This window comes from Elgaria multicarinata, chromosome 5 (genome assembly GCF_023053635.1).
Source record: "Elgaria multicarinata webbii isolate HBS135686 ecotype San Diego chromosome 5, rElgMul1.1.pri, whole genome shotgun sequence".
Classification (NCBI taxonomy): domain Eukaryota; kingdom Metazoa; phylum Chordata; class Lepidosauria; order Squamata; family Anguidae; genus Elgaria; species Elgaria multicarinata.
Window position 1 is genome coordinate 75823359 of NC_086175.1, and position 24990 is coordinate 75848348.

Sequence of the window (24990 nt, forward strand, 5' to 3'; positions counted from 1 at the left end):
GGATCTTACCTCAAATTTTGTATTTTTTTAAAAAAATTAACATCTTTTAATAGGAATATATGTTTTCATTTTAACAGTGATTTGAAATAGCTTTGGTGGAAGGGAGCATTTATATCATAGCTAAAATGCTAAGATTTACTGAAGTGCACTATATGCTGGTTTCATATGTAAAGTAAAATACAGCCTAGGATATTTTGGGGAGGTGAAGGGGAAAACTTGAAGAGAAAAACTATTGCAAATCTATAGTTGATTATTTGTATATGTTCAGTTTACCTAAGTGTTGTTTAGCTGTACAAAGAAAAGTTAAATATTTTAATGTTTTTTAAAAAGTCAGCATATATTTCAATGTATATGTTCTGCATTTCCAGAAAAATGTTTCCTTATTTCCACCTCCTCCAAAAGTATTACTTCTTTGGTAGTAACAAAATGTAATTTGTCTTCTTCCTGTTCAAGGAAACTATATTCTGCTATTCATTTCGTGTGCTTTATACTTTATTCCATTATTAAGGAATTAACATATTTTAATAAAAAATTTTAAAACTGGAACTTGTAACATGTTTTGTGAGACCTTTCTAGTAGTTTGCAGGTTATGTCCAGTTAAAACTCAAAACCTGGAATCTAAAGGTACGTATGTGTAATTGCAGTGATATGACGGAAGGAAGAGGTAACTTGCTATCTTGTAAGTGAATTCCAGTGCAGTTTTAGCATCTTGTTAGGACTCTCTCTCTCTCTCTCTCTCTCTCTCTCTCTCTCTCTCTCTCTCTCTCTCTCTCTCTCTGTGTGTGTGTGTGTGTGTATACTAGCATTTGTATTTAGAATTCTTGGATTTATTGGGGCATGTGAGAAATTGCTATGCTTCACAATTTAATATGAACTTAACAAATTTGCACTTTCTGAACCTACACACAATCCGGAATGTGGCTATAGAACAATAATCTGTGCTTTTCCAAATTTTACGATACTGTTCGCAAAGAAAAATGCTAACAAAAACACATACAATAGGGCAAAGCTTCCATAAAAATGTGTCATATTAAGGGAAATTGCTTGCAGAAATATGTGCATTAGGAAAAGTGTGTACAAAAATGTGCATATAAGACTGAGATGCTGCTGGTGGGTGGTTCTTCAGACTGGATGGTGGGTGTTCAACGTGTTCTGGATGGGGTTGTACTCCCCCTGAAGAAGCAGGTTCATAGCCTGGGGGTTCTCCTAGAACCATCTCTGTCACTTGAAGCTCAGGTGGCCTCGGTGGCACTGAGTGCTTTCTACCAATTCCGGTTGGTGGCCCAGCTATAACCCTATCTGGACAGAGATAACCTAGCTTCAGTCGTCCATGCTCTGGTAACCTCCAAATTAGATTACTGCAATGCCCTCTACGTAGGGCAGCCTTTGAAGACAGTTCGGAAACTGCAGCTTGTGCAAATGCAGAGGCCAGATTGATAACTGGAACAAGAAGATTTGAACATATAACACTGATTCTGGCCTGCTTGCATTGGCTGCCTATACATTTCCAAGCCCAATTCAAGGTGCTGGTTTTAACCTATAACTACACAGCTTGGGACCACAATACCTGATGGAATGCCTCTCCTGACATGAACCTACTCATACACTGCGCTCAACATCTAAGGTCCTCCTCCGCGTGCCTACTCCGAGGGAAGCTCGGAGGATGGCAACAAGGGAGAGGGCCTTTTCAGTGGTGGCTCCCCAATTTTGGAATGATCTCCCCAAGGAGGCTCGCCTGGCGCCAACACTGTTATCTTTTTGGCGCCAGGTCAAGACTTTTCACTTCTCCCAGGCATTTAACAGAATTTACTAAGTCTCTTTGTTTTTAACGGACCCCAGAACTGTTGCTTTTAAATGGATACTGTTGTTTTTATACTGTTGTTTTTATGTTTTTGATGGTTTAAAATTTAGTATACTTTTTAATGTTCACTGTTTTTAACTTTTGTAAACCGCCCAGAGAGCTTCGGCTATAGGGAGGTATATAAATGTAATAAATAAATATTAGGCAAAATGCACACAAAATATGTATAGATTTTCATGCAGACTTTTAGAAAAGATTTTGCAAAGTAATGTGGGACAAGGAGAACATAATGTTGAAAAAAATGAGAAACTGAGCAGAATCAAAGTTGACAGATTTATCCATCCCTAGTATTTATGTGTGATTCTAGTAATAGGTGCCTGTTTCCAGGCCCGAACACAGGGATGTTAGCTTTGCTGTTTTAATAGGGCTATTGGGAATGCAAACTATTGTGGATTCAATAGCTTTTAAGGCTGCTTGCAATTCTAAAAAGTCTTACTAAATGTATAATCAGGTCAGTCATATAGCATATAAATAGTTTTCCAAGCATATTATCACCAACTTATTTTTATATTCTGGTGTCTCCTTTTCTTTGAGGTCCAGCCAATTATCTCTCCCCACCCCCATTTCCATAAAGATTCTGCAATCAGTGTTTCTTATCCTGAATCTCAACCCTACCCCACTTCTCAGCTCATTTTTTTTAGAGAGAAGTCCTTTATTTGCATCAGCTTTAGCATGAAATGAAATGTACAAAAATAAATAAAAGCAAGTTTGTTGACCAAAATTATCCAAGCTGCTGCATTCTAAAAAAATACAGTAAATACAAATTCCAAAATTAATACAAGTCTTTACACATAAAATAAGAATAAGTAAATAAAACAAATAAACTTCTGTTCAGTCAAAGGAGCTGTGAGAAATTAGGACTCTGATAAAATGGTAGATCTTATTTTGATAGCACCTGCTAAAAATTTCACGGTTTTTGCTGTCACCTGCTTATTTTGGCTTACAAGAAGAAAAGTCAGAAGCAATAACTGACCGCCCTGGAATAGATAACAGTAGTGGAGTGATCACCTCTTTCTGCAAGTCTCTGCAAAAAGTACAAAATAATAATACATGAGCTACTGTTTCGATACTGCCATCTCCACATGGTCAAATGCGGTTTTCCAATGGGATTCTTTTAAATCGGCTCTCAAGTACAGCTGATGGCAGTATATTCAGTCTTGCATAAGTGAAGGCTCATCTGTATTTTAAAACAGTTAAGTTTTGGAGATAAGATGCCAATGTGTCAAAAAGACCAGATGGATAGTAGTCATACCACAGACAAAATTTTCTTATAGTGGCCGAATTGTTCTGTCATTCACTATCATGTAGGCACTGACTAATTAAATCTTTTGCTTTGCTCAACCCCAGAGTTAATAAATGTTGTGGTGATAAACGAGGAGTAAAGTTTTAAAGTGGTGGTCTTCATCCAAACGCTCTCATGAGGATCCTCCAGAACCAAGGGGAATAAATCATTGGGAGTTAAGTTCAGCCGAAGATTCTCAGCTCATTGTCTAGTTCCTTTCCAGCAACAATGTTAGCCTACTTGTTTGCTGACTTTCTAACAGAGGACCAAAGTAGGCATGAAGTTAATTGTGAGAATGCAATTAATATACAATTGGTGGGGTTTTTTTTGGGGGGGGGGCTGTTAATGTAAATACTAGGTGGGGAGAAAACTGAAGAGACCCAGTTGGCATCAGAGGAGGCTTCCCTTGAAATTAGGGTGGCCGTGTGTTCTACTTTATAGAGACAATCCTCTGTTTTAAGGGCTGGCATAGGACAGGCTTCTATTTGAAGATGCCCTTTATTTGAAGGTCTGTCCAGTCTTAATCCAGTTTAAAGATAAAAAAAGCTTCATCCCATGTATCTGCTTCCCTCGGATTATCCCTGTAGCGCTAAGCTTTCATGGTTGTTGTTGTTTTTGCTACCGGGCGACAGCGATCCTTTGCATACCAGGAAGTGGGTTTAAGGGGGGAAATGTAAAAAGTCATAAAAAATCAATGGATGACCCAATTCAATTCAAATTTGGTATGCTTAACACTCTCCCTAATATCTATTACTGTGCCAATTTTGGTGTCTTTATCTTTAAAGCTTACATAGATGTAAGCATTTCTTTAAAATCTTGCTCCTGCGCCCAGCGGCGGCTAAGAAGATACGTTCAAAATGTAGGGGCTAAGAGCTTTATCACACCAGCGTTATACTGTGCAATCACTGCGAATTGCATGCAAAGGACTCAGAAGTTTTCCACTTTATAATCCCATGAAGTACTCCCATGCATCCTGCCTTAATTGTGCAATAAAGCAAAAAAGATTTGCCATATTTAGCCCCTACATTTTGAGTGTATCTTCTGAGCCGCCACTGGGGTGCAGGACCAGGATTTTAAATAAATGCTTACATCTGTGTAAGCTTTAAAGATAGACAGCAAAATTGGCACAGTAATAGATATTAGGGAGAGCTTTAAGCATATCAAATTTGAATTGAATTGGGTCATCTGTTGATTTTTTAATGATTTTTTTACGTTTCCCCCCCTAAACTCATTTCCTGGTATGCAAAGGATCGTTATCACCCGGTAGCAAAAACAAGAACAACCATGAAAGCTTTGCGCTACGGGGATAATCCGAGGGAAGCAGGTACATGGCATGAAGCTTTAAATATGGCGAATCTTTTTGCTTTATTGCACAATTAAGGCAGGATGCATGGGAGTACTTCACAATCAAAGCAGTGGAAAACTTCTGAGTCCTTTGCATGCAATTCACAGTGACTGCACAGTATAACGCTGGTGTGATAAAGCTCAAGGAACCACAAGAAAAGACAGCAAGGAGGCCCTTGAAGTGGCCCATCAACAATTAGGACCTGGACAGCAGAGTGAGCAGGCATATAGGTCAGCCATCACAGTCGTCTCCAATATAATGAGATGCAATGAATTTGTATTTAAATTATAATAATTATTCCAAAATATGCTTCAATACATATAAATTAATGTATGCAAATGTTATGCAAAACTGCATCCTTCTCTTGGTCATGCTTTTCCTCTTTTTTGATGATGCATAAGTGGCCATCCTAACACAAATAGCAGCTTCAGAAGAGGGATTTTGTTCAGGCCTGGCACAGAGAAAGACTTAAATTCCCACTCCACAGGGTCCTGAGGTTGCTCAGGCTACCCTTCCACTGCGATTTCCACAACCCAACCATTGTGAGTTTTCCTTAGTTCTAGGTTTAGAGAGCAATCCTATGGCCTCTAGGCAGTGTCGGAGTCAAGGTCTGTGCTCTCCTCCCCCTCCTCCTCCTCCTCCTCCTCCTCCATGTAGCTGAAGTGCAAAGACGAGTGCAAAGATGAGTGGGGTTAGCTGCTCCTCAAAGAAGGAGCTGTTGTATAGTGTACCACAAGGTGCCATCGTATCACCAATGCTGCTTAACATCTACATGATGTTAAACAGCATTGGGGATAGGATGCTGGAGTCCAGCATCATCTAGAGGATTTAATTGCTCAGAAATGTATTTCTATAGTAGTGTCCAGACAACAAAATAAGTTTAAACTTGTACTATCTTACACAAGTATTCATATAATGAGCTCTATGAACCCCGAATAGTGGCACCCCACTTCCTTGAACTGGATATCCAAGATAGGAGCTCAGTTACTCCAAATGACAGCTCGGATAGATGTGATGGCCAGGAGAGCCTACTATCAGCTTTGGCTGATACGCCAGCTGCGCCCCTTCCTAGAATCGGAAGACCTAAAGACGGTAGCCCATGTAACTTCGAGGCTCAACTTCTGCAATGTGCTGTACATAGGGCTACTTTTGTGCCTAGTCCGGAAACTTCAAATACTTCAAAATATGGTAGCCAGGCTGGTCACTGGTACACCTAGGGGTGACCATATTACACCAACTTTAAAATCACTTCACTGGCTGCCAATTAGTTTCCAGGCAAAGTATAAAGTGTTGTTTATTACCTTTAAAACCCTACATGGTTTGGGTCCAGGTTACCTGCAGAATCGCCTTCTCCCATACAATCCACCCCACTCACTCAGGTCCTCTGGGAAGAACTTACTTCAGCCAGCAAAAACCAGATTAACAACTATTACCCAGAGGACCTTCTGCTGCCGGGAGAGATCCGCCAACTCAATAGTCTTTCAGAATATAAAAAAGCAATAAAGACTGATCTCTTCCAGTAGGCCAGTCGAATTTTAAGATGTCTGTCTGTCTGTTATTTAAATAATGCCTTAGTTTTTATATGTTTTACTCAGTCTTATGTATTTTATTATGTTTTATATTTTATGTTGTTCCCCACCTCGATCCGAGGTATATTAATATTAATACTAAATATTAGTATTAATACTAATACTAATATTTATTAGTATTAGTATTAGTGATACTACTACTAATAAATACTGATACTAATACTAATAAATACTAGTATTTATTAATTATTAATTTGTATTAGTAATACTAATACTAATAAATACTAATACTAATAAATAAATTATTAGTATTAGTATTATTACATCCCGGCAGCAGCAGCCGCAGCCGCAGCTCTGGGTTGGGAGGGTGAGGGGCGGCAAGGGAGCAGCAAGTGAGGGGGCAGGGAATTGGGAATCCAATGGACTCCTGACCAGCCTTGCTCCCGGCTTTCCTGGGTGACGGATGTGTGGCTGGCAGCCAGCCAGGGACCTGTAAGACTGAGTCACCTTGCGGAGGCTGAATCTCGCCTTGGCTTTGGTGCCAAGATGAGGCGGGTAACCCCTGAAGCACCCCGAGTCAAATTGGGGCTGGTTTGGGGGCTCTGAAATGGTCTCTGAGGTGAATGGGGGGGACTGTGCGCAACCCTACTTTACATAGCTTCCTATGCTCACCCCCAGTCTCCTTTCCCCCTGCTCTGAAGTGCAGATGGGAAAATTGGTGTTCTAGCAAAAATACAGGGCAGCTGGAGTACAGTGGTGAGGAGTGCCTCCATGCTCTGGCCGTCCTGCATTAGGGTACTAAGCAGCCTCCAATTTGGGAGACTCCTGACTGTCAATGTGGGCTTGTGCCTTTTTTGTGCAACCCAACTGTCAGAAGGTGTTTTACCATTGAGCTCCACTGAAGCTGGAATGTACTTTAAAATAACACATGCATTGTTATTTTCCTGTCTCATGAAAATGGTTAGAACCAGGGAAGCCAAACAAACAACTTGCCATGTGGATAGCCCTCTGCCTTTATGCATTTTCAAATGACTACTGTGCCACACCTTGCATATATGTATTAGGTGTATGAATATGTATCAGGAGCATCAACTCTGGCGGAAACATGCCACCACTGGGAAGTGAAACAGGAGTATGCTGATTTACTTATATTTTATTTATTTATTGCATTTTTATGCCACCCAATAGCCGAAGCTCCCTGGGCGGTTCACAAAAATTAAAACCGTTCAAAGTATAAAACATAGAGATAATACACTTCCTCGCCAAATGGTAATTTAGCAACCTAGTAGAGACTGTGCCAACCAAGAAACCAGGGGCAAAAAGAGTGGGTGGACCTCTACATGTTTATTTCAGAGAATTTCCTGTTTGGCTGTCCAAATCTCAAACAGGTACCTGATTGTTTTGCCTCATAATAATATTCATTGTGGCTTTAATTCATTTGAAAGGTTTGCTACAAAGAAAAAGAGAGAAAACCAAACCACAATTTCCTTTGGCATTCTGGAGAATACACTCAGCCATTGTCTGTGCTTGTGAAACTCACAGTCTCATCTTGCTTCTGTTCCCTCAGGGTTCAGTACCTGTAATTATCCTATCATTTGAGACTACGTGAGTGCCTGAGGCATGCTTACACCTCACACACAAAAATAAACTCAATCTACATTTTAGTCAGTACAACCTAATCCTGTTCCTCAAATAAATACTTCAGATACTTTTGCAATTGTTAGCTATGGAAACTTTATGTGAGCAGCTTTGGTTGCTGTAGTTACTTCTCTGAGTACCAAAAAAGAGGGTGGAAAGACATACTTATTCTATCTGTTGTGAAATTATTAGACAGAGGCAGTCTTGCACCATGGGGCATGTGGCGAGAGCAATAACTGGACCTCTCCTCCTTGAGTTGAAGGGAAAACGTGTGTCCCTCTCCCTCTCGTTGAAGGCACTTTAAATTACATGTGTTCAAATGTTTGGTTACTGAGGGCAAGGAAGTTACTTACTGCTACTTTTCTGTATATCTGTGCAGTTTGCCCACTCTTAAAAAGACCACTTTCTGAGACTTATCAGACAAGCATTTTATTGCACGCTCGCTACTGCCCACTTACGGATGTTCACGTGTCCCTTAGATGACGTTGCCTGCCTCCCACGTGCCTCCCGCTCCTTCCACTTATTTTTCTGTTGCAAAATAGACCCCTTTTAATCTGTTTTTTTAATGGAATGTGCCACCATTTCCTGCTGTGTGCAGGAGTGGCACGATATGAACGGCCCCTGAATGCGCCACGTGGTCATTGCTGCTTCCTCTTTCTCTCCCCATGTAAAGAGAGCATTGTTATTGTGGGACAGCAGCAGGAGGCCATAGCGATGATAGGGAAACACAAAAATCCACCCATCTGATGACGTTCTCTTTCTCCACCACTTCTCTGAGAGTTTAGTTGCTGCATCTGGCATCTCACCCATACTGTGACTTCATAGCAGACAAAGCTGAGATGGGTTGTGAACTAATGGACTCCACAATTGGAACCAATCTTAGTAGCAAGAAAAGTTTGCTAGAAGTGACCTTTCCGAAAAGGAGCCATTGTCATGGTCCCGGATGTCATGCCTTCTTTGGAGGAATCTGCCACAACACAGGCTCTGAACACCAGACCCGGCCGAGGCTACTCCCTGCTCAAGCCAAGCACCACCGCTTGATACGCCTGAGGCAAAGGATAAAAACCACCTTCCTCCAAACTATGTGGAGAAAGGGGTTAAAATGGAGAAGGATTTCAATATATAAAATAAAACACTGTGAGTTATATGTGCTGAGGTGAATGATTGTCAGAGTGGGTGTTAAATGAGTAAACTTCAAATGATAAATGCCAAACAGACACGTGGGATTTTTGTGGTAGTTAAAAACAAAACAATCAAAATTTATTTTCAAACGTTCACAAGCTTTGTTTCAAATAAAACATTTAAAAACCTTTTTGAAACCTTTCATCCAATCCTTTCACTCATTCACATACACACTTTCTTTTTTCTCACACAATCAGTCTTGAACTTCCTTTATTATCAGTATAATCATTATCAGTATTGATTAATATACATCAACTACGTGCACACTACACTCTAAAGACACCACTCTCTACACTGACCCTCAAATTTCCCAGAACTTAAGTACCCTAAACACAGAGAGCACTAAAGACTCTAAGAGTACCTAACAAGTCCCTCACAATCCCCTCAGTCATTCCCTTATATATCACTCCTCCCACCTCCCAAGACATTCTAACTCCACCCACTCAGGCCAACATTCTAAAACCTACAGACTTACAAACTGCAGACATACATTTGGGAACTGACTTGTGAGGTGTAACTTCACAGAATCCTCTTCAGAGGAAGAGCTAGAGCCCCTGGAGGTAAACTGCAGCAATGAGCAGCTTGTGACAGGAGGTCAAGAGATAGACCCTGGGTCCTTGGAGGAGATGTCCATGGCCCCATCCCACATGAAGAGGAAAGGTCCACTTCTGAGATGACCACCTAGCTCTTGAGAGCAGCAGCATATCAAGAGACATTCCAGAACCATCTCTGTGGGAAGAAGTGCCTGTTTGCAGAGAAAGGGTCCGCATAAGTAAAGGCTCCTTGTGAACAAGGCCTGCTTCATGAAGATGATTTCTGCCAGAAGCCTCTTATGTGCTGCAGCTGTACCTTTGTATGGCCTGGGAAACTTGGCTATATAAGCCTTCAGTTGAAACCTGCTAGCTACTGAAGCAACATTTTTATCCCACCTCTTTGAAATTTTCCTTTTCCTTGGACTGATACCGTATGCTGCTGACTCCTGATAAGATTCTGCTTGTAGACTGCCCTTTTTTTCCTGGACCAGTAATATTGTGTTTTGACCTTTTGCTTGTTAAATGACTTTGCCAAATGGATTTGCCATTATTTGCCACAGAGCTGAGCGCAATCCACTGAACAGCCATAGCTAATATGAGAAGCCATAGCTCAATCATGGAGTGCATGGTGGAAGACTCTCTTTATGATGTCATGGAGAGTCATTGCCAGTCAGAGTAAGGCAATACCGGTCTAGATGGACCAGTGGTATGACTATGTAGGAAACAACTTTACATGTACATCCCTATTGGGGCTGATGTGAATGTATTTTGACTACTCAGAATGGGTGGAGTTTAAACTGATCAGTCAAATTAAAAATATACATATTATTGACTTTGTAAACATCCTGCAGATTAAAGATCTTGAGATAATATTGGCTCATTTTAATTACCTTTCTAACTTGCTGGGCTTTGCAAATCGACGCTGGTATGAAGTTGTCACAAGTCATGATGAAGCTGGACAGTCAGGATAACGGTAGTTGTAACAAGGGAGAATGTGACCTCGATTCCCAAATAAACAAATCACTTTAGTGCCCTTGAATGCTCCAAGAAGGAAGGGCAAAAGTGCTTTGGATGTGCAGTTGCCCACTAGACTCTGCCATTTGAGATAAAAGGCGGGGCAGTTTTCTGGAGACAAGCTGCCAACAGACCATTCTGTTGCACTTTGATAGGCTCTAAACAAATTAAGATCAGTCAGTGAGAAGTAAAAGAGGTTTCATTGCATTTTTATTTTTAATGTTGCTGTAGTATAGTGTCATATGTTTTTTCATTTGGTGACAGTTTTATTTTCTGGCATTCAATAGATGCTCCCTTCTTCAAACTACTGAATTTTACATCATAAAGAAGTTAAGTTCTGTCTGGACTCTGGACACTATAAATCATCTTATGAACTCTTAAATGTCACACAACATCAGAGGCAGAGCTACTCGGTGCAGCCCCATCCTGCTTGCATGATCAAGTAATATTCAGGAGTTTTCTAATGCCTGAAATAGGGCTTTTGTTTTGTAAGAAATAATGTGAAACTTCTGTAGAGATCATCACCTGTGACAATTATTCATGTATACTTCTCAGCGCATGTACACAATATGTACATGCTCTGGGAAGCTGTGGCCAGTCCCTATTTCACATTGCATTTAACAAACATTCAAAAGCCTGTGTGTGTGATCATTTTATAAGAAGCATACCCTTGTAGGTCAACAGCAAAACATTGACATGGCTCCATAGCTAATAGATAAGTACAGTTGGCTTCACTAGATCTTGAATTTTATTCAGTCATAAGACAGAAGCTGCAATATCTATTTATCTTGATTTTCCTGGGGAGAGCAATCCCATGGTTCCGGATAGAGCGTCCCTGAGACCATAGGATGGCTTGTAAAAATGTGGTGTAGTGGCTAAGGTGTTGGACTGGGAGTCAGGAGAACCGGGTTCTAGTCCCCTCTTGGCCATGGAAACCCACAGTCTGTGACTTTGGGTCAGTCACAGACTCTCAGCCCAACCTACCTCACAGGGTTGTTGTTGTGAGGATAACACGGAGAGGAGGAGAATTATGTATGCCACCTTGGGTTCCTTGGATGGAAAAAGGTGGGATATAAATGTAATAAATAATAAATAAATAAATATAAATAAAAACCCCTCTGAGGTCAGAGACAGTGCTCAAACCTTGGAAGTGGGAGAGATCCAAGCTCCAACCCCCAAACCCTCCTCCTCATAGCTGGCACAGAGAGAACCATGCCAGCTTCCTCTCTGAGGTCAGAAAACTGACCCTGGAGTGGGTGAAAAGGGGGCATTCTGGTGGGTGAGGAAGGGAGGAGACCAGAGAGGCCTGGAATGGCTACAAGTTATTTTGAGTCTTTTCCAGCCTCCTTTCTCTCCTCTCTGAAGCCCCCAAGCAAGATTGGGTGAAATCTGCAGGGCAGGAGGGCAGGGAGGCAAAGATCGCCCCCGCCACTCCTCCCACCCTGCATAGGATGATTGGATGCCTCTGAGTTTGGGGGCTTCTGACCATAGGATCATACTCTAAGTATTTTATGGATCTAGTAACAAATCTAGCACAGAACTTCAAAAAGATATGATATGCACAATATTGTTTTGATTCTTTTTATTTTTGCTTTGTGATTTTTATTGTTTCAAACTTCACAGACATACATGCCACAAGATCATTACATAAAATACAAACAAAAGATACACACAAAAATGCAATATAAAAAAAACTAAGGTTAAGGTCTACTTTCGGCTTTCTTCATATTAGAAATGCCAACTAATTATTTTGATTATTTCTATCATCATTATTTCTGTTGTTGTTGGGAGACTGTGTGTATCTATCTCACACTGCCATGTTCTTGGCAACATTAGCAAACATCTAAAGCCCACTCTAAAGACAACCTTATATTTTTTGTCACCAGCACATCGTAAACACGTTGATTTATGTGACATTTTTTTGCCAGACAGAGCATCCAGCTTATTTAACCCTTTGTGTTTTGGCAGTGATGCAATAATTACTGCTCTAGAATAATGATTAACACTATAATTGGGCATCTTAAATTAGCGCCTAATCATTTAATTATAGTGTTGTAGCAACACTAAAATGAAAAAAGCAACAATATCAGGTGGCATATGCCTTGACTCACCCTTAGCTAGCATGTGATTGGCTACAAAGGTCTTAAGCCTTGACTCCTTATAGAACTCTAGAAGAAATATATAGAAGCTCTTTCAAACTAGGCAGGGGTAGATTTCTTCCTGCTTGTTCTTCAGTGATATAGACGGAGACTACCTTAAATTCATCTGCAACCTGAAGAAGCTATGAGGAGCTTATCCTTTATGGGGGAATCAAGAACTTTGGAGGCGTATTCCTGAGCATTTTTACTGTTGGTTGGATGCAGTTTCCTGAGAAGCCAATATGGAATGTCGTGCATTGCAAACTGCGGCCCTGGTGCTTGGGAGCATTGGCTTGGCTGGAACATTTACCGCCACCCTGATGCCTCAGTGGAAAGTATCTGCCTTTACGGGAAGCAGCATTATAGTCTTTGAGACTATCTGGGAGGGCCTATGGATGGTGTGCGTCAATCACATCAACAAGCATCAGTGCAAAGTCTATGAGTCCGTGTTGGCCCTTCCAACAAACTTAGACGTATCCAGAGGGCTAATGTGCACAGCTTGTGCCTTCTCAGTTCTTGCCCTTCTGTTATCCATTGTTGGCATGAAGTGCACCCGATGTCCTGGCATTGACGAGCAAAAGAAGAGCAAGTTTTTGTTGTCTGCTGGAGTATTTTTTCTTCTGACTGGGCTTATGGTGCTGATTCCTGTTTCCTTGGTTGCCGACAATATCATCAAGGAGTTCCACAGTCCTGTAATCCAGGCTTCCCAGAAACGTGAGCTGGGAGCTGCCCTCTATTTAGGCTGGGTCACCTCAGCATTTCTAATCTGTGCAGGAGCCCTATTTTGCCAATCCTGCCACTGTGCAGCAGAGGCAGAGCCCAGAAGCGATAGGAATTCATTGACAGCCCGCAAACCTGAACTTATCCGAATGGAACCGCTAACTGTGCATTCTTATATCTGACTATCAGTCGTGCATGTCAAGCTTGTTGTATTTGTCATATATATTCCTGGCAAGGCCACAGCACTGGAATTCACAATCTGTTTCTGAAAATCTGCATGCGGAATTTAACAGCATATATAGAGAGTTCTCCTATAGGATGCAATGCATTAGGCATTGTGTATCTATGGGTAGCAATACAGACACAGGTGTGTGTTGTTCTTGAAATTCTCTAGATCAGCATGAATATGGTTCTTTAGCATTTTGATGTAGAATGCAAGCAACTTATATTATTATTATTATTATTATTATTATTATTATTATGCCTAGTTTTCAAAGTCTTTAAAGATTTTCTGCTTTCATTTGTATAGGCCCACTTGGTCATTAAAGGTGCTTTCAGATGTATTCTAAACATTTTGGGTCTCCTTTTCTTTTGTAGAACTCTTATGGGACCATATAGGCAAAACATGTTATATTACTGCAACTGTCTGTCTTCTCTTCAATAGCTTCTTGCTCTTCTGTTTTCTTACTCCATCCAGCAAACATTCAGACAAGGAGAAGTGGAAGTGGAGAAAGAATTTTATCAAGATCTTGGTGGGTCGTAATACTTTGCTGGTTCCAGCTTGGTGGGATGCAAGATGTTCAGGAAAACCATAGATGAAGCAGGAAGAGAAGAAAGGGAACAGTGTGCAGGCATGAGCAATGCAGCCCTTGGCCCGGAGAAGCCCATGCAGAAATTTTAGTCAGTACTTGGGTTAATTTTTATTTTTATGATAAAGCTTGCCCAGTTTCACCTGTAAGGAAAACATTAGAAAGTTCAAATGTTAAGAAACTGAAAGAATCTATACCTTAGCCTTTGGATTTAGCATGTAATGCTTGGTTATACTCCATAATTGTGAAGCACTTTTTGCTAAATGGCATCAAAGTTATTATAAAGCCTAACTATTCTGTGAGTAGGTGAGTTTGTGTGGCGAACTACATTTTTGGCTCCAGATCTGTTGAATAGTATGGCCTCCAAAACTACAGAAGTTGGAAGTGGACATTATTGGATTTGGGTTTAAGAGACCCATTTTTTGCCAAAAGATCCTCTTTGTGGCATTGAGCATTTGCACAATGCCTATATTGTCTCGGCTATATTTCAGTGTAACCTATCCTGCAGGGTTGTTGTGAGAATAAATGAAATACAAATGTTAAAGAATGCTGTATATTGAAAAAAATGCAATATATGTAACAAACCATAGTGGTATGATAAGGTCTGCTTTCTCTCCAGATTAATGTTTAGTTCATCTGAATACAGAAAACTTAAAATTATCTGAATTAAGCTTCTCTGTAGTTTCAAATTATTGCAAAAAAATAATAATGCACGTGCACATAAATGGACCTGGCTATGTTTAGGCAAATAACATGGTCTGCTGGCTTGTAAGAACTTTAGAAGAGCCATCCTGGATCAGACCAAGGGTCCATCTATTCCAGCACTCTGCTCACACAGTGGCCAAACAGCTGTCAACCAGAGACCCACAAGCAGGACATGGTGCAATAGCACCCCCAACAATAGAGTATTCAAGGTTACAGCCACTGATACTGGAGGTTGCACTTAGCCATCAGGACTAGTAGGCATTCTCCTCCAGGAATTCAGCCAACCCCCTTTTAAAGCCATTCAAATTGGTGGCCAACAACACATTTTGTGGTAGTGAATTCAAGAGCTATGGACTGGGTGAAGTACTTCCTTGTAAAGTTTAGGTAGACCTCAGGTTGGTCAATGGATGAGAATTCTATGTCAGAAGGCCTGAGCTTTGAGAGAAGAATGTGGCATTTTAAAAGTTCACGTATGTACAGGATAGAAAATAGTTCTCACTACAAATGTTTGCGCACACGTACATAAATACATATGAATAGTTTGTAGAAAATGTGGACCTGGCTGAAATATTTATTACATTTTATTCAAAGGATAAAGTTAGCTAAACTGAACTAAAACCTGGCGTCTGTAAGTGTTTGCAAGTTCAAGAATGCGTATTCCTTCATCCACTGATGACACTGCTGCACTCAAAAGATTTTTCTTTCTGGTGCTTGCTGTTTTAACGATTGTTGAGGATGTTGAATCAGGGACCAGCATTTCAAAATCCAGCAATACAACATTACAAAAAATTAAGTAATTTCAGTGACTTCCAGTAATTTTGAACCAATCAATATCAATAGTGCTGAAAATGGTAGACATAGTGCATAAATGTACATTTACATTTGAAGAAGGCTAGCTCTAGAACTCTTCTTGGGAGGCTAAATCAATAGCAAACATTTACTATCTACACTTGTCATGCTTTATTCATCTTTCTAACACATTTATGCACATTTTCTTGTTTCAATAACATCAGTTACCAGTTATTAGGACATTTCTTCACAGTATTGAATTGTCTCTGAATAAATCACTCGGTGCATCCATAGCCTGAACTTTTTTCTTGCAATTGCGGCAAATGTATACTTCAGATGGGATATGCCAACTACTGGGAAAAATCAGCATCACGGACAACGGATGTAATGAACCATTCTCAGCACGTTATAAGCCATTAACATCAGTGCAAATGTTAAAGTGGTATATATACATATATTATATTTATATCCCCCCTTTTTTCCTCCAAGGAAGCTAAGGCGGTATACATAATCCTCCTCCTCCTCTCCATTTTATCCTCACAACAACAACCCTGTGAGGTGGGTTAGGCTGAGAGTCTGTGGCCTTAGCTAGACCTAAGGATTATCCCAAGAAAATAGAGGGGTCATCCCTGCCTGCTCCCGGGATCCCCTGTGTGTCATTTGGATGCGCAGGGATGATCCCGGGATATAGGCCTGGTCTAGCCATGGCCTGAGACTGGCCCAAAGTCACCCAGTGGGCTTTCATAGCTGTGTGGGGACTAGAACCCAGATCTCCCAACTCCCAGTCCAACACCTTAGCCACTACACCACACTGGATATATATCTTCTGTCAGGCAAATTGTTTGGGAATATCTTGGTGGTTGGTTGGTTGACATTTTCAAAATGGGAACTAATGTTTGGGACCCTGCTCCTCAGCCAAGCAAGGTTCATATAGCGGCTAACAAAGATCAGTCATAAGACAGCTCCTACCTCATGCTTACAATCTAAAAGGCACCACACAAAAGGAAAGGGATTTGGAGGGAATGGAGGGGAGCAAACACAGCAATAGATCTTAGATGCAAGATGAAAACTGCATAAACAGAGAGTGAGAGAGACCTGCTGGCACCAGCAGAATTGTTTCAGAATAGTTGTATGCAAATCTTAAGTAAATGTACATAACTAGTAATTAAGGTGTCCCTGTGAACTCAATAGGGCTTACCTCTGAGTAGAAATGCACAATAAATACAATTTTGCAAAAGTCTAATTAGAAAGATGCCAAACGTTTTCACCTCATCTCCAGATCACATTTAAATGCTCACTTCAGAAAAACAATATGAATATTTTCCTGCAAAAATATAAAATGCACATATATTTGGAATCTCATCTCTGCAACATTGCTTAAAGCACATTACTGAATTATAATATATTCTTGGTTTCTGTTTTATTAGTCCATCTAGCGTTTGACCTGAGTCAAAGCTTACCATCAGGTAAGTCAGTCTTGAGTTGGTTTTCATTGCAATATCAGCAATGTCTACTCACTAGATCCTGGGGCTTTACCAGTTGTTGTTTTTTTTAAAAAAAAAACCTGTGCTCAGAAGAAACACAGTACAGATATAGAAATCTTATACTACATCTCAAATCTGTGGAAGCCAAAAGGACATTTAAATAATCCATATAAAAGATTTATACAATCACTACTTGAGTCAGAACAATGGTCCCTCCAGCTCAGCTTTGTCTACACCAGGACTAGTGGCAACTCTTCAGGGTTTCAGACAGGAGCCATTCCTACACAGAGACACCAGGGTCCGATCTACACCAAGCAGGATATAACACTTTATTTTTATTTATTTATTTTATTTATTAAACTACTACATAAAATACAAACCAACATAACAATTTAACATACCATACAAAAACAAGAAAATAAAAATAAAAAAAGAATTCCAATACATAACAGATTACTTGAATATATAATTGTTAACATATAATACTTTATCCATAACATAATCCAACATACTTCAACACAATCCAACAAGTGCTCCCCCTTCCCTTCGGGATCATTCCTGTTTCCAAAATCTTAACACCTCTTCTGCTGGTGGCTTCCCACTTCCCTTAGAAAACACAAATATTAGGAACTGTTTCCAAATTTCCTCAAAATCATTCGTTTTTGCTATACCTCTTCTCACTTTAATGTTACATGTCAATTTATCATTTATAGCAATATCCCATACTTCTTTATACCATTCTTCAATACAATAATCACCTTGAATCTTCCAGTTCCTAGTTACAATTAACCTTGCTGCAGTCAGCAAATTTGTAATCAATTCCTTAATTTCTTTTTTACATTTTAAATCTTCATATAGTGAGAGTAATGCAACTCTTGGTGTTTCTTCTATCTTCATTCCAACAATTTCTTCAATTGTTAAAGTGTTAAATAACACTTTAAAAATGGTATGAAAACTGTATATGTAATGTGTCCTGGGCCTGAACAGTTGTCATAACCATTATAAACCGTTATAAGCAGTAGTGTAGATCCTGCCCAGGGTTTCTACTCCTCCTCCCACTTTTAAAAAATAGACAGCCCTTTTCTTCCCACTCACATGTGTCCATTATTAATTAATGTAGGTGTGTGAAACATATTTTTGAGAAGATCTCATGAGTCATATTCCAGTGGTGGGTGTGGCCAAAGGCAAAGAGGAAGGATCAAAACCCCAGCATATTTTAACTTAAAACTCTTGGGCCTTAGCTGGATGAGGGGTTATCCCGGGCTGATACCTGGGATTGCCCCTGTGCATCCAGATGATGCACAGGGGATCCTGGGCTCAGGCAGGGATGAACCCTCCCTTGCCCTGGGATAACGGGCACCACTTGTAGCCCGATATTTCCTGTAGTCCGTTCTGCAGCTTCTCCTGACTTTGGCGATTACTCGTGAGGAGCTGGGAGAAGCCGCGCATGGGGCGCAGTGCTCCATAGGAGTGCTGCGCCCATCGGGGCAGGGTGGGGAGATTGGGGGCAGGGTGGGGAGATCGGGAGCAGGGTGGGGAGATCAGGGCAGGGTGGGGGGAGTGGCCAAATAATTAAAAAAAACCCCACTCACCCTTGGCGCTCCACCGTTCGTGCGCAGCGGCCCCTTTAAACCAAAAAGAAAACATCGATGGGGCTTTCTTTCCCCTTGTCGCGCTTGACGTGTGGATTAGTGTGACAGCCTGCGATACTTGCATCGCAGGCTCGCCCCTCCTCATGCCCAGATTTTGAGGTAGGTCTAGCAAAGGCTGTACTGTCTGAACCTGGGGGCTTTCCTATATGGACCTTTTAACCCACCACTTTACCAAGGCTTTTGCTTCTGGATTCTTTTTGTGATTAACATCAACTCTTTTTTATATCTGATTCTTTTTGGTTTCTTTCTTTCTTTCTTTCTTTCTTTCTTTCTTTCTTTCTTTCTTTCTTTCTTTCTTTCTTTCTTTCTTTGCCTTTCTATGTGTATCATTATACAACCGCTAGGTGTTGTTGTGGTATAATGGAATTGTGCAAATACACCAGAGGTATGTGTCTCATGCTGCCATTCATGGAATTGCCAGACACAACCCCCTTATAATGGTTGCAAAGCATGAGAGAGGCCCTGGAGGATGATGAGGTCATGTAAAGCACCCACAAAGTACCATGAGCAAGGAATCACGAGCGCACAATAAATGCCTCTTGTAGAAACGTCTTCGGAGAGGCACCACAGCCTTTTAAAATGGTGTGGGGGGGGGGACTGTGCACAAGATGGGAAACCACCAAATGATCAATGGACAGGGAAAACAGGCATGGGCATCTGCAGAATGCCAGAGGGCCAAATTGGGACCCCAGTTCCTGCACCCCTGCTCTAATGTATTTATTAAATTAGGCCATTTCAAAATTGTGTCATCTCCCCACCCTGACCCTGAAATCCTCCTGCTGCCCCTGTACTCTTGATACTTTGGCAAATGTGAATTTGGGACATTGACAAATATGGGGTTGCTAACTATGTTTGCAAAGGTAATGTATGCTTCGGAGGGAAATATCTATCCGGAGGGAAGTATCTATTCTTCTTTCTTCAATACCTTGTGGTTATTTGGAGATTAAAAGGGAACAGAAACCTCAGGGAGGGAGGGAGCATCACTAAAATTAGCCTCCTCGTTTGGAGCGTTTAAAATTCTAGTCCCAGGTTTCTGAGCTAATGGGAAAATAAGCTTACATGCATGTTTATCTTCTAGCTGCATTATAGATTCAGATAACGAAGCTTGCTATCTGAACAAGCGCTGCTAATTAAAATACGTTTTAAAAGAGAAGTGCCATCTTGATCAAGGTTTCTTTATCTGATTTGAAGAAGTGGCTGCTTGCCACCATAATGATTCCTGCTGAAAAACATACACAAAAAGGGTTGAATGCAAATGATGGGAATGTATTTACATTTCAATACTTATGATGATAATAAAGTGTGAGTTTTAAATGAGAAATAATATCTCAAACAATAGTTGTGCTTAAGGTGACAAAGATAACTTCAAAGAAACCTCTTGTGTTATTCGAAAAAATACAAGCAAGTTTTGCATCCCAATTTTATGCATCTTTACTCAGAAGGCCCTCTTGATTTCCATGGGGCTTACTCCAAGATTGAAGCTTAAATCAAGCACCATGCTTTGCACAAACATCTCAGTCCCATTCACTTCAATGTTGGACAAAGGCCCTGCCCCCACGGTGAATCCTATTAGGGCAGGGGATAGTTGCGGGGGCTGGAGGGATGTGAAAATGTTTCCCTCAGAGGCAAGAGTGGACTGCTGAAAGACAGCTGGGTTCTCTCAATGTCATTGGTGGGGGTGGGTGGGCTTCCAGACATTGTGAGACTTTGAGGAAGGAAGTCTTGCGATGGCCAGGATTTCCTTTAGGGATGGCATTTCTGGAGAAGAGTGTTTGCTGCTGTACACCTAAGGATTCTGTTCTTGATGAAGGCTATTGGGATATTTGGGCAGATGACCTGTGGGGAAAAGATGTAAGCAACAGGCAGTGCAACCCACCCATCCATGATAACATCAGGTTGTCCTAGGCGTTGGTTGGTTGCCCTTTATATGCTAGGAAGGATTTTTTAATCTTGTCCTGATTGGCAGGGGATGGGCATGTTTCCCCCCCTTTCTCAGGATAACTTTGCTTTACAGAGAAGTAGATCCTAAGTAAAGTTACAATAACTTGACAGATGTTGGAGTGGAGTGGGGAGGAGTAAGGCCCATAGACAGTGAGATTTCTTATTCTTTTACTGCAGGGACTGATGGAGGACTACATTATATGAACAAGGGACATAGGAGGGTAATGCTCTTACTGTAGGGACAGGGGGAGCTCTTTAGGGCTGTGTGGGATGCTGGGGGTAGGGACAGCAGAGCAGGGGAGGACTACTGCTGGGGATGTGCCTGGTTTCTAGCCTCACCATAGGGCTTGGTGTAAGGCTTCACCCAAGTGAGGCTGTTCACATTTGAGCGTGGTTGACAAGGGACACTTATGGATGGACAGCCAGACCAATTCCTCAGGTTAAGAGCTTTTCTACACAAGGCTGTTAAGCATGGTATCTACTTTTACTTTTGTTGCAAAATTGAGATCCGAGCTCCAAACAAAGAATACTTCCTCCTTGCTAGGCTTCCTCCTTGCTATGGCTCCCTCCTTCCGGAGGCAGGCAAAACCCTTTTTCTTCTAGCAGGTCTTTGGGGAATAGGGTGCACCTCTGTTTAAGTGATGAATTTTTTAAAAAAATGTTATTTGTATTTTAAATGTTTTAATATTGCAGCAGATTTAATTATATTTCAACTTTTGTATATTTCTGTTTAAATGTTTTAATTTAGTAAAGCCACCTTGAGTCCCAGTATTGGGGAAAATGCAGGATACAAATCATCATCATCATCATCATCATCATCATCATCATCATCATCATCATCATCATCATCTCTAGGTGGAGTTGTACTATAGTGGAATAGCACAAATAAACAAGCAGAAATAACGCCTATAGAAATAATACCCCATTTCCTTTGTTTCCCCCAATCCAAACAACCAGGAAAGTGCTGTGATAAAACAGAAGCAAAACTGGAGAATCACACCATCATCTAAAGAACCTGTAAACAACCATGAGTAACGGATAACAAATGTGCAATAAATGCCTTGTGTAGAAAAACTCAAAGTCACCTTTAGAGACTTTCCCCCCACCCAGTTGATAATTTAATTATTGCAATTAAGCAATAAAGTTGTGGCCAAATTTTAAACCCAGAGATTTGCCTCTTTCTTGCCAGATGGAACTCAGCATTTGCATCCCCAAATGTAGGTCCAAAGAACCATTACAGGCATACCCAAACTTGCACACCCCCAGTGGCATTAAAAACAATTATTTCCATCTCTGCAGAACAATCCCCCCCCCGTGCCATTTCACAGATTGCTTTTAAACTCCTCTCAATTTGAAAGACACAGCTTGCTGTATGAGGTAGGCAATGGTTCTTCTAGAAATCCAAATCCAAATCTACCAAGGTGAATTGAACTAGTTTCGCTGTTCTCTGCATCCCAGCCGCAGCAGTAAATGAAGCTCTTGCCCTTTGGTCCATATGTGATTTAATATCAGAGCTGTGGAAAATGTTGGTTTTGGGGAAAGGGATTCACCTTCAAACAAAAAGAAAATCTTATCAGAAAAGATTTTTAAAATAGAAGGAAAATATCAGGTGAGTCTTGCACCATATGTTAAAATAATGGAAAAAAATGTCCAGCATTTGAAATCCTTTTTTTGGCATGTGTGAGCCATTTCAAGTCTCAATCTCCTGCGTTTTGCCAAGTTGTAATTTATTACCGGATGACAAAGATGTAATAAATTTGCATTTCAATTTCTATTGGATGCGTAGGTGACTGACACAGACTAATCTGTGACGTTTCCATTAAATATTTCATGATGGAGTGCCAGATGGTGACAAGTCACAAAAAGAACTTGAACCCTGAAACTCCAGATGATGCTTTTATTGTGCAATTACCCTGCCTCATTCTCAGGGTGTTATGGAGGGAGCCAGACATCATTGTTTTCCAGTTGTAACCCTCCTGTGTCCCATGTTCATGTAATATATTTCTCCATCAGAGCCATCTTCATGAGGGGTTTGCAGAGGATCACACGAAATCCATTAGCATCTGTAAACTGACCCATCGATGGACATTGTGTCAGTCTATTCAGCAGTGATATTGAGGTCATATTACATGATATTGGTGGTAGAGATCCTGAAATGCTATGGTTATTTTAGAACCTTGACCTTATCCCATATTCTCCCAGATTTGGTTAATTACCCCATTTAGTTAGAGAGCAGTGAAGATAGTGCTGCAGCAGATCTGGGAGCGGTCCGGCAAGTCATGGCAGGACTAGTTGAGCTTTAAGCTGTACCCTAATCTTCCTAGCTAAGTTCAGGATGATCCTGGAAATCATGCCATACTCTGGTTTGGTTTTCAGTGCAGGACACGATCCTCTTGAAAGCCTCTGAACTTGGAGGCTTCTGAGATTCCTATGCTCTGCTGGGCTGAAGCTGCAGGACAGGAGGAGCAGTGGAGGTGATCTTCGCCTCCCCATCCTCCATTCTTTGGGGGTGGGTGGGTTGCCTGAAGGGCTTTTCAATCCATCTCAATAGGGTGCTTTGAAGGGAGAGGAAAGGAGTCTCAAGGTAACTGACATCCTGACTTCTCTAGTCTCCTTCCCTCCCTGCCCACTGCAATGCCTCCTTTCCCCCCTCTCTGAAGTCACTTTTCTAGCATTGTGGGGTCAGAGCTCTAACTCCCCTTTCTGAGATTGGAGCACTCTCTCTGACTTCAGAAAGATTTTACAAGCAATCCTATGGGCCCTGGCACACTTTCCCAGCGCCCATAGAATTGCTCTCTCAGTGGATTATGGGACTGCTTCTGGCATTGCCATCCAGAGCTACATACTTTAATGGTTGACTAAGTTCCTCAAACAAAATTGCTTTTGTGAAGTTGTTGTTTTAGGGGAGGCCCCACCAAGCAGAAGAATGCACGTGTCATTTGGTTACTCCCAATTCATCAGTACTAGAACACCCAGAATGTGCAGAATGTCATCCAAGAGGTCTGCTAAAATATTCCTGAAAAGAACAACAAAGTGTCAGCATTTGTTGTTGTTTCACAAGTATAAATTAGCTAGGTGATGAATTATCCATAGGGGTGAAATCACTAATATGTTGTTGTGCAATGGTTTGTTCCCAAGGACACAGGAAGCTGACTATACTATGTTAGTAAGATGCTATTCTTAAATGCAGATGTTTACTTCTCTCTCTTTTTCTGGGTGTACTTGGAGATAGTATTTCATGTGCATGATTTATCATTGTAAAATTGTATGGGCGGACCCGCTTGTGGGTCATATGAAATCAATAATTGGGTTGCTATTTGCAGAAAAGCAGAGAAGTAAATCTCAAACTGGTGCATGAAGGAGAGTGTATTGGTTCAAATAGTGACCATGCTTCAGCAAAACGTCTTACTTCTGGATGAGAAAGAGATGACAAAAAAGTCTTCCTCAGGAATGTCCTCCATGCCATGAATTGTGGGTCCATTACAGGACACCGTCATCATCCAGGTCCTCTCCCGTGCTATCACCTGGAAAACATGGGTTTAAAAAATCCAGAGATAATGCGGGTATATACACAAAATAATGTGATCTCAGAGTGTGTGAATTTGGTGTTGCGCTATCATTATACCACTGGATGGTGCTGCCTAATGAAAGTGAATGGAGCACATGGAGTATGCGGAGAGAGGAAGGGCGCACGTGGCCACTCATAATGGCACCAATCATAATCTCAGAAAGAAAGCAGATAGAGAAAGCCATGGTAAGGCAGCATGATTATAGAGAAGATTATAGAGAAGATTCTATAATCTTCTCTGTTTAAAATCTAGAGAAGATTATAGAAAATTATCTCATACAGTGCATTGCATACACAATGCCAGCAAATTACAGTATGGTGCATGCTCAGATGACCTCAAAACTAAAAGATGAGATCGACGAGACCCCACTTGAAGTACCTTACCACACACAATGGTAAATTTGCTTGAGAAGGGAGCAACTGGCAGGGAGGAATGGAGATGAGCATCTCTGGGCATGTCAGGGTGCAATCCCAGCATTGCTGGCTGGGGATTGCTGGGAGTTGTAGGACTTTTCTCTCTCTCTAGGCATGCATAGGATTGCACCCTTAGTCAAAATATTTCAGGAAATATTCATAAAGAGCAGCCTTCCCCCCTTGCCCAACTCATTATGATGAGGCAAGTCAAGACAAGCTTGTCCATCACTAGGTTATTCACGATGCGTTTATCTTTTAGGTTTACCATTTAATAGTTTTTTAAATAAAGCTTTGCTTCTTCTTATTGAACAGTGGTAAAACCGAATTTGGCTTAATAACAATAATTAAAAGTATTCATTCAGAAGAAAAAGCTACCAATATTATTG

At 40.9% G+C, this 24990-nt stretch overlaps 1 protein-coding gene across 1 annotated transcript; it reads left to right on the plus strand.

Annotated features, from left to right (window-relative positions):
* Window positions 1-12595: 12595 nt before the first annotated feature.
* On the plus strand, window positions 12596-13424 carry LOC134399360 (claudin-8-like). Its single transcript, XM_063127384.1, has one exon. The coding sequence runs from the start codon at window positions 12765-12767 to the stop codon at window positions 13422-13424; it is 660 nt and encodes a 219-aa protein (XP_062983454.1). The 5' UTR covers window positions 12596-12764.
* The last annotated feature ends 11566 nt before the right edge of the window (window positions 13425-24990 follow it).